Below are 20,389 nucleotides of genomic sequence, written 5' to 3' on the forward strand. Positions count from 1 at the left end.
AACCATGCAAGCCGCCTGCCCAGCCACCCCACTTACAGTTAGCCAGCCGGCTCTGCTCGGGCTGCGCGCTGTCCAGGGACTGGGTGCTGGAGACCGAGGTCACGCTGGAGCTCCGCACGAAGCCCAGCGCCGCCAGCTTGGCTGCGGGCAGGCGCGAGTATCCGGGAGGACGAAGTCCAGACTTCGGTAGACAGGATTTGGCAGCATTCGAACTGGAGGCTTTCTTTAAATCTCCTAAATTAACACAAACAAAGAAAAAAATATTTCTCAGCTGAAAGCAAGATAGACAATATACAGAGTGTGAATATTAATCCAGTTCTTGCATAAACAGGCCATGAGTAACCTTAGGGTCCAATTAGCACATTCACAAACACACCTTCCTGAGAAAGCCCTCACTGTGGGCTAGGAGCTTCAAAGACCTCAAAGAGAAGGAGAGGCAGAAGGTGGATGGGACAGGATAGGAACAGACACTAACCCTATTGTAGGGTCATAAAGAAAGATGCAAAGTGCTTAGAAGGCTGAAGGGAATGATAATGCTTACTGTCTCAAGTTGCCCTAGAACTAACTGTGCAACTGAGATGTACCTTAAAATCTGGCATACAATGGGCAAAGGACCCTTGTGGCCACTATTCATTAGTAATTATAACCAGTATGTGGAAGTCATGGAAACAGGTAAAAAGAGTCATTGTATGAACCTTTTGTTGGTTGTAGGAATGAGGTGGAAAGGGCCCAGACTGTGGTGCTGGCCAGGTTGGAATCTAGGCTGTACCAGTGACTAGTGGTATAACTTTGGACCCATTACTTAACACTAAGAACCACAGTTTCCTTCCCCGAAGGAACTGAGGATCGCAAAACTGGCCTTGCAGGTTTAATATAAGTACCCCTGCCTATCATATCAAACTTGAATTCATGTTAGGTTTCTCTTCTCCTTTTCTATTACTTGCTTTTGTGTTAGTACAAACTTCAAAATTAGTTCCCAGACATATGCAAATCTAGCTATTAAAATAATAAAACATCATGCTATAAATCCATCATCTCAGTACCACTACATCTGAGCAGTATTCTTATGATCATCACGACACTACAAGAAGCCTCTCAGTACCAGATAGAAACAGAATGCTATCAAGATACAAATACTCCATTATACAAAATTTAAAAAGAAAAAGGGCCAAGTCACTTAATATTCTGTGTCATCGTCCTAGCCAAACCATTTAACAACTTCCCCTGCAACCATATTTACTGTCAGCGCTTATATTCATATCCCTCAGCAATGTAGTAAGTCATTATCCAGTGAAAGATTAATCCGAATGCAAATTAAACATAATTTTTAAATGAGCCATTTGTAAAAAAAAACCCCGATGTTTAAAAATTAACAAAGAGTCTACATATTAGAAAGTTTCTATGGGTGGATATATAGAAAGAACTAATAGCCACATTGGGTTTATGGTGCCTCTTCCTTGACCAGCTGTTCCCCCTAAGACAGCGGTTCTCAACCTGTGGGTCGCTACCCCTTTGGCGGTCGAACGACCCTTTCACAGGGGTCGCCTAAGACCATCCTGCATATCAGATATTTACATTACGATTCATAACAGTAGCAACGTTACAGTTATGAAGTAGCAACGAAAATAATCTTGTGGTTGGGTCACAACATGAGGAACTATATTTAAAGGGCCAGAAGGTTGAGAACCACTGCTCTATACAATGGTCTCTCCTACCAGATAAATCTTACAAACAGTATATAACTTCACGGTTTAGAGGAGCAAGTCTTATTTCTTTTACACTATAAGTACTTAGCCCTAGTAGTATAGGTAAAACCTGTACCATTTGGTTTTAACAAATTATTATTCAATAAAGTTTACAAGATGCCAATTCATCCTGTGAAATGGTCACATTCAGATTTTCTAACTAAATATGCCTCAATTTAATGTTAGTTTCTTATAAAAATGGACTTAATTATAAAAAATATACAGTCCTTACACTTTTTTCAAACCAGTCCAGCATATCAGGGGAATATATTTTTTCAAGTGTTTTGTATCCTTGGACTATTCATGAATATAGACTTTGACAGAAACAATGTATCAACATATATAGTAAGCCCTCAATAAACTAATGATAGTGGTTAATATTATAATAAAACTGAGGAGCATGTAAAGGACACTACTACCACAATGGAAGCATGAGAAGCTCCATGGATACTTTTTTCCAGTGAAATAAACAAAATTTGTGAAAATGGTTTGGTTTTTGTTTTGTTTTGTTTTTAATATATTTTATTGATTTTTTACAGAGAGGAAGGGAGAGGGATAGAGAGTTAGAAACCTCGATGGGAGAGAAACTTCGATCAGCTGCCTCTTGCACACCCCCTACTGGGGATGTGCCTGCAACCAAGGTACATGCCCTTGGCCACAATCGAACCTGGGACCTTTCAGTCCGCAGGCTGACGCTCTATCCACTGAGCCTAACCGGTTAGGGCGTGAAAATGGTTTTTTAAAAAACAACAGCCTTGGCCGGTTTGGCTCGATGGATAGAGCGTTGGCCTGTGGACTGAGGGGTCCCAGGTTCAATTCCGGTCAAGGGCACGTGCCTAGGTTGCGGGCTTGATCCCCAGTAGGGGGTGTGCAGGAGGCAGCCCGTTAATGATTCTCTCTCATCATTGATGTTTCTATCTCTCTCTCCCTCTTAATTCCTCTCTGAAATCAATAAATATATATTTTAAAAAACAACAACAAAAATTTAAAGTCTCTGGAAATTGTTCTAAGGGCATACAGCAAATAAGAAAACACTTATGTAAGAAAATCTATTAAATCTCAGTAAGAGTAGTGATAGTGGATGATACCTTAGCCATGACCTACTCCCTGCCTCTCCTTCACCCCATTCATATCAGCATGATGAAAAGTCTACTCTGGGTGGGAATGGCTAAGATGACAGGTTCCTCTTCCTGCTGGAGTATGGCATGCTAGTGGGAGATGCGGGCTACCACCATTTCCCATCCACATCCAAGAGAAACACATCACTATTTCCACTCCTTATAGCTCAATCATGACTAAGAGATTTTGCCCAAGAGTAGAGACAGGTCATAAGAACAAAAATGGCTGAAGCACTGTGCAAAGAAACTGACTTTATTTGGAATAGAGTATGGGAGAAGTTCAAACTTAAGTGCATTCTTGAAAATAAAGCAGATTCTTATGGTAAGCAATGAGGAAGAGGCTAGTAGCTCTATGACAGCAAGAAGATAAACTATAGATAAGACAGTTTACCAAAGAGAACCAGGAAAAGAACTAAGAAAGAGCGTTCTCAGACTCAGGATTGAGGTTTCAAAGAGTGACTTCAAAAACTAACCCTGAAAAGGGGCCTGAATTTACTTGGATCAGACTGTGCAGTAATTTATGCCTCAGGGCGCTATAGAAAATAATAAAGCAATCAGCCAGTAATTAGTGGAGTCTGTTACCTGGGTGTGTTATCAAATGGAGAAAGATAGCTTAATAGAGAAATCAGCGGGGAGAGACAAAGAAAGCTCTGCTAAAGTACTGTTGGAGTGAGTATGCGCATTCCCACAGTTGTGCCATCTATGAAATGACATCAGTGGTTTCATACTGCAGGGGAAATAGGTTTCACTAAAATAGACCAGCCATGTCATCAAACAAATAAATAAGCAAACAACAACAATCCCCAGACAGGAAATTAGGTAACTAGTACACACAGATGTGACAATATATTATTGAAATGTCCAGTGTACAACAAAAATTTTTGAGCTGTGCCAAAACACAGAAAACTATGACTCATACATAGGGGGAAATAAGCAGGCAACAGACCTGCCTGTGAGCAAGCTCAAATGTATGTCTTAGCAAACAAAGACTTCAAAATAGCTGTTATAAATATATTCAAAGAATTAAAGGAAACCATGGTTAAAGAAGTAAGGGAGATATTATGACAATGTCCCATTAAATATAAAATAACAATAAAGTGATTAAAATTATTTTATAAAAAAATAATAACCCAATAGAAATTGTGGTGCTGAAAAATAAAATAGCTAAAATGAAATTAACTGGAGAAGTTCTAAAACAGATTTAAAGTGGTGGAAGAAAGATTCCATGAACTTACAGATAGATCAATAAATATGTAATTCATGGAACAAAAGAATAAAGAAAAATTAACAAAGCCTCAGAAAAATGTGAGATGCCATTAAGTACAATGACATACAAATAATAAATGCACCAGATTAAGAAAAGTGAAAGGAGCAGAAAATATATTTGAATAAATAATAACTGACATTTTCTAAAATTTATGAAAAACATTAATCTTCACATCCAAGATGCTCAACAAAACCCAAATAAAATACATGCAAAGAGCTCTACACCCACATGTTATGGTAAAAATCTTGATAGCCAAAAAAAGAGAAAATTGTGAAAGCAGGAAGAGAAAAATGACTATATATGAGCAAACACCAATACATTAACAGTTGACTCCATATCAGAAACAATGGAAGCCAAAGGAAAATGGGATAACATATTCCAAGTGCTGAAGGAATAAAACTGTCAACTCATGACTTTATATCCAGCAAAACTATGTTTTAAAAATCTAGCCAAAATAAAGACGTTCCAAAATTAACAAAAAGTGAGAGATTTATTGCTCACATACTGAATTTATGAAAAATATTAAAGAAAGTCCTTCAGACTAAAAGCATGTGATCACAGATGATAATTCAAATACATAGACACACACAACAAAGAACACTGGTAAAGGTAATTATGTAATTATAAAACATAGTATAAATACATATAGGGTATTCCCCAAAATGTATATATACTATAACAGCTGACAGCTGTTGCATTTTTCAAAGAAATGTATTTTTTAAAATTTATCTTTATTGTTGAAAGTATTACAGATGTCCCCCTTTTTTTGTTGTTGTGGTTTCTTTTCGCCCAGTGACCCCCTCATCCCCTCGCAAGCCTTCACCACACTATTGTCTGTGTCCATGGGCTATGCATATGAATTCCCCAGTTAATCTCTCTCCCCTCACCTCCCACCCCCACCTTCCCTCTGAAACCCATCAGTCTGTTCATGGTTCTATGTCTCTGTATCTATTTTTTTCATTAGTTTATTTTGTTCATTAGATTCCACATATGAGTGAGATTTTATGATACTTATCTTTCTCCAACTGGCTTATTTTGCTTACCATAATACTCTCCAGGTCCATCCATGCTATTGGAAATGGTAAGAGTTACTTCTTTTTTACCACTGCACAATATTCCATTGTATAAATGTACTACAGCTTTTATATTCACTCATCTGCTGATGGGCACTTGGCTACTTCTAAATGTTAGCTATTGTAAATTGTGCTGCTATGAGCAGATATTCTTTCTGATTGGAGTTTCAGGTTTCTTATAATATACCAGAGGCCCGTTGCATGAAGATTTGTGCAATAGGCCTTCTTTCCCCTGGCTGCCAGCACAGTTTTCCTTTGGCACCAGACCTTCACTCTGGCCACCGCCTTCCATCTTCACTCTGGACACAGTCTTCGCTGTGGCTAGAGCCTTCAGTCTTTGCTCCTCGCTTTGGAGGGAGTCTTCAGTCTCTGGCCAGAGCTGCTCCTGTAGCTGCTTCCGCCCTCCGCCCTCGCCCTCATAGCTTGATCGCTGCTTCGCCTGCAGACCTCGCTGACGGGCTCCTGGGTTCCAGGGTGCCCCCTTGTCTGCGGCCCGGCTTTCTGATCACGATCACGAACACGGGCCGCAGGCAAGGGGGCTCCTGGGTCCCAGGGGGTCGCCTTGCCTGCGGCCTGGCTTTTCGGTGGCTCCTGGGGTCATACACGGGGGCCTGGATGGCAGCTCCCGGTGTCCCACCCTGCCTGCAGTATGCAAATTAGCCGCCATCTTTGTTGGCAACTAATTTGCATATTGTGCTGATTAGCTAATGGGAGGCATAGCGAAGGTACAGTCAATTACCATGTTTGTCTATTATTAGATAGGATTCCTAGAAGTGGAATCACTGTGAGTTCCATTTTTAATTTCCTGAGGAAATTCCATACTGTTTTCCACAGTGGCTGCATCAGTCTGCATTCCCACACAATACCAGATATCAAGTTATACTACAAAGCCACTGTACTCAAAAAAGCCTGGTACTGTCACAAGAACAGTATGGATCAATGGAACAGAACAGAGAACCCAGAAATTAACCCAAGTCATTATGCTCAATTAATATTTGGCAAAGGAGGCAAGAACATACAATGGAGTCAAGACATTCTCTTCAATAAATGGCATTGGGAAAACTGGACAGGTACATGCAAAAAAAAAAAAAGAAGAAAGAAAAGAAACTAGACTACCAACTTATAACATACACAAGAATAAACTCAAAATGGATAAAAGACCTAAAGGTAAGTTGCAAAATCATAAAAAAATCTTAGAAGAAACCATAGGCAGCAAAATCTCAGGTCTCTCATAGCAATATGTTTATGGATACATTTCCAAAGGGAACTAAGGAGAAAATAAACAAATAGGACTACATCAAAATAAAAAGCTTCTGCACACACACACACACACACACACACAAATGAATTGGTAAATAAAAATAAAAATCAACAAAGTGAAAAGAGAGCCCACTGCATGGGAGAAGATATTTGCCAATGATATATCCAATAAGGGGTTAATTTCCAAAATAAATAAGGAACTCATACAACTTAACAAAAGGAAGAGAAACAATCCAAATTGAAAAATGGACAAAGGACCTAAATAGACACTTCTCCAAAGTGGACATACAGATGGCCAAGATACATATGAAAAAATGCTCAAAGTCACCAATCATCCAAGAGATACAAATTAAAATGACAATGAGATATCACCTCACACCTGTCAGAATGGCTATCATCAACAAATCAACAAACGACAAGTGTTGGCAAGGATGTGAAGAAAATGAAATGTATTTTAATAAACACTGCCTTTATAATTATTCAAAGTGTGTATACATTTTGGGGGGACACTCTGTATTTCTTCTCTTCTCATAACTTAAATTGCAATTGTACAAAACAATAGGCATGTAACTATTATTGGGCCTATAACATAGAAATGTAATATATTTAAGAATTATAGTACAAAAGATGTAGATGGAAGCAAAGCTGTATGGGAGTAAGGAAATGACACCATATGTTAACTTCATTACATAGGAAAAAATGAAGATAGTAAATAAAGTTAATTTAACAAACTGTAAAAATATATACTTGTTCTCCTTTATTCACTCTTGGCTTCTTTAAAAGACATACAATTTTATGAAGTAACTAGAGGCCCGGTGCACAGATCCGTGCATGGGGGGGAGGGTCCCTCAGCCTGGCCTGTGCCCTCTCACAATCAGGAACCCCTTGGGAGATGTCCGACTGCCAGTTTAGAGCCCAATCCCCTGGCCTGTGGGGATTGACCCCTAAACCAGCAGTCAGACATCCCCTGAGGAATGTAGCAGTGCGCCAAGTGGCAGGCAGCCAGGGAGGAGCCGGCACTGCACTGCTTGCGCTTATCCTGGCCCACTGCACCTGCCACAGCCACTTGGCTGCCACAGAGTCGGGAGGCTTCTGGATGAGTGGCACTCCCTCTGTGGGAGTGCACTGACTACCAGGGGGCAGCTCCTATGTTGAGCATCTGCCCCTGGTGGTCAGTGCGCATCATAGCAACTCATCGACCAGTCATTCTGGTCATTCTGGTTATTTGGTTGTAATGGTTGCTTAGGCTTTTATATATTTAGATAACTAAAAATATGTATTGCATATTGTAACAGACATAGATGTAATATATAAGAACAACAGCACAAAAGGAAGAATGAGTAAATAGAGCTACAAAGGAGTAACATTTCTATAGCTCACTGAAGGTAGTATAAATATTAAATAGATTCTGACAACTTAAGATGTATCTGGTAAGCCCTAGAGCAATAAAAATATAGCTAAAAATTACTAAAGGAATTAAAATGCTACACTAGAAAATATCACTCCTCATTACTACTTTCGTTTACACTTGGTGCAAAAGAAAGTAGTAATGAGGAATAGAGAAACAGAAAAATGAGCAGACAAAACAAAAAGTAAAATGGCACATGTAAATCTGACTTCTAACTCTATCAATAATAACACTAAATGTGAATGTATAAAATGCTCCACTCATCAGGCAGAGATTGTCAGACTAGGTGAAAAACAAGATAAAAATATAATTCAAATAATTCAAATTTGCAATTAGTTTAAAAGTGAAAGGATGGGAAAAGACATATCATGGAAAGAAAAACCATCAGACAGCTGGAGTGGCTATACTCACATCAGACAAAATACATTTTAGAACAAGAAAGAAATAAGAGAGATATTTTTATCATGGTAAACAAAATATAGCAATTATAAATTATATACTCCTAACAACAGAGCCCCAAAATACACAAAGCAAAAACTTCCAGAATTGCCAGGAGAAATAAACAATTCAAAATAACAGTTGGAGACTTCAATACTCCACTTTCAATAATGGAATGACTAGCCAGAAAATCAGCAAGAATTTAGAAGACTTCAATACTATAAACCAACTTGACTTAACAAATATTAATAAAACACTTTGTCCAATAGCTGCAAAAAATACAGGGTAAAGCAAAAGTAGGTTCATATGAAAAATAATACAATAATTAATAAAAATAATACAAAATAAACTGTTTCACATACAACTGTAAACCTCCTTTTGTCCCACCCTATACATGCTCCTCAAGTGCATATAAAATATTCTCCAGGATAAACTACATATTAAGCTATAAAACAAGCATCAATACATTTAAAAGGATTGAAATGATATAAGTACATTCTGTGATCATAATGGAATGAAATTAAAAATAAAAATCAGGAGGAAATATGTCAAGCTCACAAATATGTGTAAATTAAGAAACACACTACTAAATAATCGATGGGTAATAGAAGAAATCACAGGGAAATTAGAAAATACTTTTAAGATGAATGAAAATGAATACATGCCTGAGCAATAAGGCAAGAAAATAACATAAAAGACATGCATATTGCAATCAAAAGCAAAACTTTATTTGTTAATGACATTGTTTGTATAAGGAAAATCATATAAAATCTAATTTTATCTATATACATAAAAACCTAAGTGACCAAATGACCAGTCAACTGGTCACTATGATGTATACTGACCACCAGGGGGCAGATGCTTAACACAGGAGCTGCCTCCTGGTGGTCAGTGCGCTCCCACAGCAGGAGCACTGCTCAGCTGGCCGACCCATCCCAGCAGCCCACCAGCCTGGCAACAGCCACTCACTCCCTCAGTAGTCCTGCAGGTCCAATCTCCAGAGAATGGGCCAGGCACCGACCAACTGGCATCACTGGTATGATCCCAACAGCGCTGCCAGCCTCCTGGAAGTTGATTTGGGCACCATGGCCACTTCCCCTCCCTAGATGCTCCACAAGGAAGAAACAATATAAAAGCGGCCGCCATGTGGCTCCCGACAACTGGTGCAAACATCAGCGGAATGGATCTGGATCCTGGGCCGGCAAGGGTGTCCCATCACCTGCTTAGAGGGCCAATCGCGTCCCAGCCTCACCCCACTCCCCTTGGGTGGGCACCAGACGCAGGGCTCATGGCTGGCAAGCACTGCTGTGGTGGCGCAAGCCTCTCCTGATCGAGACTGACTGGGCACTAGCCTGCGGCAAGCACAAGGGGGCCAGGATGAGTGGGAGCGGCAGGCAGGAGCAGCAGGTGGCGTTGGACTGCGGGTTCGGCCCGATCCCTGCAGGCCACCCTGAGGGACCCCACCTATGCATGAATTCGTGCACTGGGCCTCTCTATACTTAGAAATAATAATGAGTTTAGCAAGGTTACTGATAAAAGTTCAACATACAAAAGTCAATTGTATTTGGACCCACTTGCAATGGATAGTCTAATGACTAGACACAATAGCTTAAAAAAAATAATTAGGAACTATAGTCAAGGGTCAGACTCCATTTTTTTAAATGTTTGACTACTAACAGCTATCAAGTCTCAAACTCCCTTCTATACTCCCCACCCCCTTTCTGCCATATCTGGGAAAGTTGATGAGAAAGCCCAGTGCTCCTTTCTTTGACACCTGCAGGAGATGCAAACTACATAAGCCACTGCCCACTTCCATGGGAACCCTACCCTAGCCCCACCTCCTAACAAAAACAACAAAAAGCTGAGCCAGTGTCCTTCCTTGCTCTCTCTGGCAATTTCAGACATGCCAGAGAGACCTCAATCCTATATAATAAAAGGTTAATATGCAAATAGACCGAACAGCAGAATGACTGGTCAGTATGACACCCACTGACCACCAGGGGGCAGACGCTCAATGCAGGAGCTGCTCCCTGGTGGTCAGTGTGCTCCCACAGGGGGAGCACCACTCAGCCAGAAGCCCTGAGCCAGGCTCATGGCTGTCGAGCACAGTGACAGTGGCGGGGGCCTCTCCTGCCTCTGCAGCAGTAAGACATCCCCCAAGGTCTCCCAGACTGCGAGAGGGCATAGGCCGGGCTGAGGGACCCACCCCCCCCCCGAGGGCATGAATTTCATGCACCGGGCCTCTAGTTGTGTAATAAAAGTCCTCTTGCTTTGTGCATGGTTTAATCGGTCTTTACAAACTGAATTTTGGGTGGGTCCACCCTACTTCTTCAAGGTGACTACAACAATAGGTGCTGTGATCAGGATATTGAGAAGTGACAACCCATGGGGGAGTCCTTGTTCTTGCTTTGCTTGTTGACTGGCAAGATGCCCTCTGAGCTGCTGCTTGCTGGTGAGCTCCTGCTCTGACCTGCGCTGCTCGTGCTGTGTGAGTGAGCCCTCCAAAGCCTTTGTAATGGATTTCCCTGACCTAAGTTGGAAGTTTCAATAGTTAATTGGATTTTAAGAACAGGAATATGGGATTCAGGTGGGGCTATTTCAGAGTGGCCTTGAGTCATGTACTTTATAGGTTGGACCTATCTGTGCATCTTAGAATGAAGTTGAGACTAATGCTGAGCTCAGGGGAAAGAGTACCGGTGTTATACACAGGCTCACTGTGTGGTCACTCATGGAAAAGCAGTCACTAGGGGGAAAAAGAGAATAAAAAAGGAGCCATGTGAAGTGCTGAGGCCTGCACTAAAGAGCAGATGGCTCAGCAGTCCCCTTACATTCCTCTGCTGCTGCTGTCTACATCTCTGTCGTAACAAAAATGCTGATCCACAGAGTTGTAGAGAAAACTCCATGGCATCTCTGTGGCACTGCGAAGGGGTTAATTCAAACACTACTTAAGCCCAGGGTCCTTAAATCGTATAAAGCAACTACTGCCATGGGGCGGTCTCCAACCCTGGTGGATACTGATATGCAGCTCTCTACAAAATTTTATAAATACTAAAAGGCCTGGTGCAAGGATTCATGCACCGGTGGGGTCCCACAGCCTGGCTTGCACCCTCTCGAAATCAGGTTTCGGCCTGATCCCTGCAGGCCTGGCCCGAGGGATGTAGTAGTGCGTGAAACTGCAGGCGGCCAGGGAGGAGCCCGAGCCCTGGCCAGGCGCTGCGCCACTCCCGCTCATCCTGGCCCACTGTGCCTGCCGCCACTGCTGCCACTCGCTCGGTAGCACTGCCACGGAGGCGGGAGAGGTGCGCCGCCACAGCTGTGCTCACCAGCCATGAGCCCAGCATCTGGTGCCTGTTGGTCAGCTGAGCAGCGCTCCCACTGTGGGAGTGCACTGACCGCCAGGGGCAACTCCTGCATTGAGCGTGTGCCCCCTGGTGATCAGTGCATGTCATAGCAACCAAACAGTCGACCGGTCTACCGGTTGACCGGTTATTACAGAGAACCTCCAGTAAATACAACAAAGGCTTAAAAAGAAAGAGGAGATAGGAAGGAGTGGGGAATAGAGAGAGAGGGAAAAAAACAACCAAAAACCTGGGTATAGCAGAGTAAACCACAAACTAAAACAGATGTCCACAGTTGGACTAATTTTGGAACTGGAAATCCAAAATTTACTAAAAGAATTTATACAACAAAAGAAAAAGGGGCACTGACTGACTGTTGTACCTCTACAACACAGCTTCCAAATTAATGCTAACATCTGCTTAAAGGCACCAATTAGCAAACATTCATGGCCTTAATCAATACTGAGGTTCAAATTAAGTTATTCCTGGAGATCTCATTAAATTCAAACAATGTATCCCCTATAATATTCTATAATCTTAGAAAAATTACTGGACAAAATAGAGGATACAAATATGCTTCACTTCAATCACAAGAATTATCATCTTGCCTAAATTTCCCAGTTATAGCACATAGCATCCATGGCCCTAAAATATCCCACAGTGAACATGAACACTCAATTATGAATAAATTTAATTAAAATAAAATTTTTAACACATACAAATTGGCTTGACAAAATGGAACCTTAGGGACCATACCTCCTATTAAAGTAGTTATTATGGCCCAATGTAAATTAAAGCAAAGCCTGAAAAGATTGAAACTCATTATACAAGCCCACTGCTTCTCCATTTAACAATCTATTTGACCTGTTTTTAAACCTGAAATAAATGACACTTCACAGTGGATTATGCAACCTTAAGGCTATGGTGCTGCTCATTAAGGCCTCTGACACAGTATTATTAAAATTACTGACTCCATTAAATCAAAAACTGGAAAATAGTTTTGCTGTTATAGATCTGGATAACATGTTCTGTTCAGTTGCTATTTCAACAGCCTCTCAGCCACAGTTTTCTTTTACTTCCAAAGGGACACAATACACCTTTACATGGTGGCTACCCATGGGGTTCCTCACAGCCTTGCCATCACACACAGTCTTTTCAGGCTAGATCTTACCTGTATCCAACTTTATCCAGGAGCTCAGGTCTACCATGACATTGATGGCGTCCTCCTCTGGGAACATCCATTTGACACACTCCTTCAGGAAATACAAAAACGTAGTGCAAGGCTCTGCCATCTTAAATTCCTAAAAATGATTTGGTAAACTGTGGGGTACTCCACCCCTGACACTGTCAAGAAATAGCTAATCATACTATCAGCGCCCATAATATTAAAAGAAGCCCAAGATCTTTGGGTCTCTTTTGGGTTCAGGAGGCCAAATATTCTTCATTTGAAAATGTAACTTAAGTTCATTTATGCTGTTACTTGCAATTCAGTCCTCCTTCACTGGGGTCCCCTCCAACAAAAGGCTCTAGAATCTGTCCAAATTACAATGAACAAGTACCTCCATTAGAGCCCTCAGAGACGCCCTCACTGAGCAACTTCCTCTTGTGCCTCCTGGAGTTTCTAGACCACTCACAATGGCTATAAGTTGCTCATGGGTTTTAATGCAAGAACTGCCTTCCTTGGCCTGCACACTGCAGTATTAGAGTGGAAACTTCTGGGCACATGCTAGTCTCTCCTGAAAAGAGAAGCTCTCATTAGCCCTGACCCTTTGACCCCCAGCGCAGCTAGCGAGGTTTTCTTGCTACAGGATGGAGCCAAACTAGGGCCCTCTGGCATATCCCACCTACAAGAGTGGGTGGCCTCCCTGTCCTCAGTCCATTGCCTGCTGCCATAGTGCTGAAGATCACTCTGCTCCCAGACCCCTTTGCTCCCTAGGAAGTCCCTTGGGTCAACTGATGAACAGTAATGGGAGTTTTACAGATGGAAGCATGACCATCACATGTGACAGAGCTTGTTGGAGAGCTGCTGCTCTTCATCCTTTAACCAAAATGCCCCTGACAAAAGATGGGACACAAGGCTCTGAACAATTAGACAAACTTCAGACAGTCATCTGACACCGGAAGCTCTGGTCAAAAGTTAGTCCCATTTGTACACTTTCACTCTCTGAGCCATTGCCTGACTGTCTGGTCCCTGCTCAATGTTGCCTCCTTTGAGGTAAAAACCAAAGAAACTACCAAAAATTCTGGCTCTTTCGTGTCAGTCACCCAGACTATAAATCAAACTCACACATGTTTCCACACCTCCTGTAGCCACAATACATGACCTCACCAAAGACAGTCCCTGTCCACTTTTGGAGTTTCAACCATTTCTGAGAGTGAAAAGGCAAGCAGTTAGCTTTTCAGAACACACAAGGCTCTTGAACAAGGTGTTTGATGGAACTTTCACCTTCCTTTTACTGGCCTCAGGCTGCAGGCCTCATAGAGCACCAGCCTGGCTTACTAAACAAGTTCAAATTCAATTAAACGATATAGAGCACATTTTAGTCATTAGTCAAATATCAGGGCTCTCCCTCTTCCCAGATGTAGGAAAGCTCACAAGAAAGCCCAGCGCTCCCTCCTTTGGAGCCCATGGGAAAGTCCAAACACACAAACACCTACCTGAGTCTGAAACACGCACCCTGCCCACACCCTGGTCACAAAAAACTCCTGGTGAATCTCCTTTCCCTGCTCTCTCCAGGCCACTGAGCTCAACTGTGTAAGCAATAATTTTCATACTCTCTGGAGGTATGTATGGCACCACCAACCTCCAGTAGGAAGGTGAGGCACTTGAGGTTTTCCATTCTGTTGTCAAAGTAGCTATGCAGTCACCTCATTCGTGAAGTTCCAACAACGTGAAAATCAAAGTAGAGGGTTTTTAAACAATTTTATTAATCTTATGCAAAAGTGTCTGGTAGTGTGAACTGCATTGCTTCTAGACCACAAAACTACTTCATAAAAACACTGCTCTATAATATTTCACTTTACTTTACTATTAATCAAATTACTTCAATATTTTCCTAATACTAAATGGACATTCAAACAATTTTGGTATGGGTTCGTCCATATCTCCAAGGTTCCATCAGGGATAGTTGAACACAAGCAGTATAATACTTGTTCTCTAAAACTACAAAACATTACTGATAAAAATCAGAATATACAAGTAAGTGTCCATGGATTAGAATACTTGATATTGATAAGATGGCAATACTTCCCAAATTGATGGACAGACACAATGCAATCCTTATCAAAATCCTAGCTGGCTTCTTTGCAGAAACTGACAGGCTGATATTAATTTCATAGCACACAGAATAGCCAAAATAATCTTGAAAAACAAGAACAAAGTTAGAAGGCTCACATGTTCCAATTTCAAAACTTAGTTTAAAGCTACAGTAATCAAGTCAATATAGCACTAATACAAAGATAGACATATAGCTTAATATAACAGAATTGAGATTCCAGAAATAAACCCAACATTTACAGTCAATTAAATTTCAACAAGGCTGCCAAGACCATCCAATGGGGGAAAACCAGTCTTTTCCAGAAATGGTGCAGGGACAACTGTATACACATATGCATAAGAAGGGTGTTAGAGTACTATCTCATATCATGTTAAAAACAACTCAGTGGATTACAGACCTCAGTGTAGGTGCTAAGACAATAAAACCCTTAGAAGAAATCACAGGTATAAATATTCACAGCTTCAGACTAGGCAATGATTTCTTATATGTGACACAAAAAGCATAAGCAACAAAAGACAAAATAATTGAACTTCATAAAAAATAAAAGCCTTTATGCTTCAAAGGATGCTAACAAGAATGTGTGTGTGGGGGGAAACAACAACATAAGAATGGGAGAAAATATTTTCAAATTATATATCTGATAACTTTCAGTATAAAAATGTATTAAAAAACTGCATAACTCAGTAATGGAGAGAAAATAACCAAATTTTTAAATGGGCAAAGGATTTCAATAGACATTTCTCCAAAGAAAATATACAGATAGCTAATAAGCATATGACAAGATGCATAACATCTTTAGCCATCAGAAATGTAAATCAAAATCACAATGATATACACTTCACATTCACTAGAGTAGCTATGATAAAAAAGACAGACATTAACAAGTATGGATGAGGGTGTGGAGAGAGTAGAACCCTCATACACTGCTAGTGGGGATGTAAAATGGTGCAGCCCCTTTGGAAAACAGTCTAGTTCCCCCGAAGGTTAAACAGAGCTGTGCTATATGACAGAACAATTTTACTTCTACATGTGAAATGAAAGAATTTCTCTACTTGTAGTGGCATTATTCATAATAAAAGGTGGAAACAGTGCAAATACACATGAACTGATGAGTGGATAAGCAAAATGTGGAATGCCAATTCACTGGAATATTTTTCAGCCACAACAAGGAAAGAAGTACGGACACATGCTACCATATGGATGAACCCTGAAAACATTAAGCATGTGAAAGAGGACACACACAAAAGGTCACATATTCTATGACTCCATTATATGAAATGCCCCGAATAGGCAAATCTATAGAGACAGAAAGCAGATTAGTGGTTGCCAGGGGCTGGGATTTGGGAGAAATGAGGAGTGTTTGAAAATGGGCACAGGGTTTCTTTCTTCATGGGGTCATGAAAATGTTCTAAAATTGATTGTAATGATGGTTGCAAATTCTGTGAATATACTAAAACCATTGAACTGTGTCCTCCAAAAGGGTGATTGTATGTAATATATGAATTATATCTCAATAAAGCTATTATATTAAAACAAAAGTTTAAGAGCATAAACAATTCTTGCCTTTAGTTCAGTAACAGGCTTACATTGCCTGTAGCAATGGCTGTTTTCCCAACTCTCTCTCAGAACCTTTGCTTTCAAAAGTCCTCCATCAGACAGAGCGGGTCTGTCACTGTGAGCCTCCACTGAACCCCTCAAACAGGCAGGTGGAAGAAATGCTTATGCAGCACATCAAAGGCACTTCCAAACACATATAACCATAGTGGAGAAAGCAATTAAAATAACTTCAACAATTAATAAACATTAAAAAACCCCTCTAAAATAAAATATTCAAATCCTACACAAAGAAGCTGTCTCTTATTTTTATCCGACAAGATTTTACAAAAAAAAAAAAAGATAAAAGAGATTTTGCTGCTATTGAATGCTTTAAAAATGTGTTGCTCTTTCGAAGTAATACTCCTTTTCTTTTGAAAGGTAAGTCCTTTGAAGATTGAAGATCTTCACATTTCAAACCTGAAGAATTTTATTTGTTCTTGTTTTCTTTTGTTATTGACTGTCATTTATGTATAATTTTATAAAGCTGGAAACATCTCAGTCAACTAGAATTAGATTATATTGCTTCTCAGGTTAAATATTATATTGATAAAAGATCCATCCATCATTGTCCAACATTACTGACGTCCCAAGCAGTAACATAAAGACTTTAAGAAAATCAGTGCATATTAATCCAATTCAACATACATTTCACAGTACCTGCTATTGACAAGGCCCTTCTCAATTTGTTGTGGGAAATTCAGAATCAAGGATGGAGTGGTCCCCACCTGGAGCTCGCAACCTGCTAGAGGGGAGGCACCAGCCAAACAGAAAGGGGAGAGTGGGGCCGAGTATCACCTTACTACTTGAAAGGGTTAAAGAGAATAAAACGGGGTACAGAAAACATTGTGCTTAGCAGATATCTTGCAGAGAGCTTGCAGCCTTGAGCTCGGCATAGCTTAGATAACCACTGGACATCTGGCACTGGGAGGAACCAAGGATAGGACCTGCCAGTCAAGCTCTGTGTGTCAACAGAAACTGCTTGCAGCCGGCAGAAGCTAATAAAAACCTGCCTCTCCCTTTAGTTGCTGCTGACTCTTTCGGATTCAGCCTATCTGCACCCAGACACCTGAAATAAAATTTCTTTTGATACATTATGGCCTCATGTCATTGGTGCGTGACACCAGCCCACTCCAAACCTTTCACTAGTATGGGAAGAAAATAATTAAATAATCACAAAATTATCAAGTAGACCAATTCAGAGTTTTTACTCAAGGCCTATTTTTCATAACAATTTTATTTTCTTTCTGATGTATTCACATGTACAGGGCAATACATTATTTGAACCAAGTTATTTTTTTAATATATTTTATTGATTTTTTACAGAGAGGAAGAGAGAGGGATAGAGAGTTAGAAACATCGATGAGAGAGAAACATCGATCAGCTGCTGCCTGCACATCTCCTACTGGGGATGTGCCCACAACCAAGATACATGCCCTTGACCAGAATCGAACCTGGGACCTTTCAGTCTGCAGGCCAACGCTCTATCCTCTGAGCCAAACCGGTTAGGGCTGAACCAAGTTATTTTTTAATGTTTCTATAGTTCTTCCTAGTTGCTTTTAAACAATTCCTTCTTTCACAGATATTTTGTTGAGAGGTGGTGTGCTTTGTTCAAATGACTGAGAAACTATTCCTCTCTTGCTTTGCTCAGGAATATGAATAAACATCAGTTTTCCTTCATACTGGGGAAAGTGACCAAAATTCTTTAATAAACTATAATCCTCCCACAGAAGAAATAAGGACACAATTAAACAAAGCAAGGAAAGTGGCATCTTTCAGAATGTACTAAAGATCTGGGTTTGATATGATTACCGTCAAGTGTGTAATCTCAGGCCAGACTCAAACTCTCTGAGCCTCAGTTTTTTCATCTGAAAAATTAGGATAAAACCATCTATCCATTTTAATCCATTTTAGTGACAGAAGAGAAACTGCATCTAAAGTGCATATAACATTGCCCAGAATGTAGTAAACAGCCAGTAAATTATAGGCATTGCTATTATTGCTATCATTAATGCCACTGTTGTTACAATTGCAAAAAGAATATGGGTCAAAGTACATGCTAACTAATTCCCAGGATGTCTCTCCAATGATTCTCACCTGTGAATCAGGCATGTGACATAAAATACTGGGTAAGTGATAGACTGTTAGACTGTGACTTCTAAGTCTAGGTCAAAAAAGACATATTGCAGAGTCCTCTTTGGACTCCTGGATTGTTCTCTCGGGAAGCCAGCTATGCCATCAGGATGTTTAAGCAGCCTGGTGAGAAACCGGGGACTCATGCCAACAGCAGCACCAACTCACCACCCATGTGAGGAATGACTTCATCTTGGAAGTGGGTCCTCCATCCTTAGTCAAGCCTTCAAATGACTATAAACTTAACCAAATATGACTGCAACCTCACAAGAGGCTCCAAGCTCAGAGCATCCAGCCAAGCTCTTCCAAAATTCTTGACCTAAAGAAACCATTAGATGATAGATGATTATTGTATTTTAAGCCACTATGCTCTGTGGTGACTTGTTATTCAGGAACTATAACTGATACAGTATTGGTACCTGGAAGAGGGGTGCTACCATAACAAGAATGTAATGAAGGAGGAGTAGCTTTGGAACCAGGCAGCGTAGCAGCTGTAAGGAACTTGAAAGGAGCATTTGTGAAAGCCTAAAAAGTTTCAAAGGAACGTTTAGCATAAGCCTATGGCCTTGGAAAAGCTGGCAGTGAGGGCTTAAAGGAAAGTGAGAAAACTGATGGGAAGTTAATCCTTGTTATTCAGTTGCAGAAAGTTTAGCAATTAACGTACTGATTATGAAATGTAGAAATCATATCTTACTAAGTAGCTAATTTAGTAACTTGGCTGCTGAGATTTTGAGATAGAGTGCTGAAAGTGCTACCCAGCTTCTTACTCTTGTGGTAAAAGGGAAGAGTATGAGGATACACTAAATATGTTAAAATAAAGGAGCTGTTAAACATAAAGGAGCAAGGCCCAGCCAGCATGGCTCAGTGGTTGAGTGTCAACCCATGAACCAAGAGGTCATGGTTCGATTCCTGGTCAAAGTATATGCCGGGGGTTGTGGGCTTGATCCCCAGAGGGGAGCGTGCAGGAGGCAGCCAATCAATGATTCTCTCTCATCATTGATGTTTCTCTCTCTCTCTCTCTCTCTCTCTCTCTCTCTCTCTCTCTCTCTCTCCCTATCCTCTCTGAAATCAATAAAAATATTTGGGACAGAATACCTAAAGGAACTAGGACTTGTTGAAAATTCCCAGCTTCTGGGCAGAGATCATATCTCTGCTGATATTGGGAAACATGGTCTAGTGATGAAGCCAAAGATATAACTGTAAAATACTTTGATAAGACTTCAGAAAGATCTAAGGCAGTGCCCTAAATAATTGTTAATTCATAAGGCCTCAAGGAAGTTGAAGGTTATTGTCCCTCAGTAGCCTAAGAAAAAGCCCAAGGCAGAGAAAGGTTTATTTTCAAGTAAATTTTGGGTGTGGCTATTGTCAAATGAAGTTAACCCAACAATATTCATAAAAGACATAAAAAATTTTAGAGAATTATATTAAGAGAAATACTTCCAGCTTACACTGAAATAGTGAAGAGACAATACTAAATGAAAGGAGGTATTTAGACATTCAAACTTCCACATGCAGGAAGCAGGCTGAGAAAACCCCTAAAATGCAAACCTTTCATTGAAGAGGAAGGCAAAGAGAGAACCAAGAGCCAGAGGACAAGGCCAATAGCCTTAAAAAATCATTATCAGACAGCAGTACAACTTGGCCCTAATCAAGGTACCACCAACATGTACCCTGCTACATTTTAGAATTGGTATGGACCAGTGACTCCTCTCACTGTGTGCCTCACATTATGCTCCCT

The 20,389-nt window shown here is 40.6% G+C and overlaps 1 protein-coding gene across 1 annotated transcript in view; it reads right to left on the minus strand.

Annotated features, from left to right (window-relative positions):
* MTUS2 (microtubule associated scaffold protein 2) overlaps positions 1–20,389 on the minus strand; it is a 535,610-nt gene that overhangs the window by 268,576 nt on the left and 246,645 nt on the right. Inside the window, 1 exon segment of the mRNA XM_070409399.1 lies at positions 37–234. Coding sequence (XP_070265500.1) covers positions 37–234 — 198 coding nt within the window.

This window comes from Myotis yumanensis, unplaced genomic scaffold (assembly GCF_028538775.1).
Source record: "Myotis yumanensis isolate MYYU_CA2020_CCGP unplaced genomic scaffold, mMyoYum1.0.hap1 SCAF_3, whole genome shotgun sequence".
Lineage (NCBI taxonomy): Eukaryota > Metazoa > Chordata > Mammalia > Chiroptera > Vespertilionidae > Myotis > Myotis yumanensis.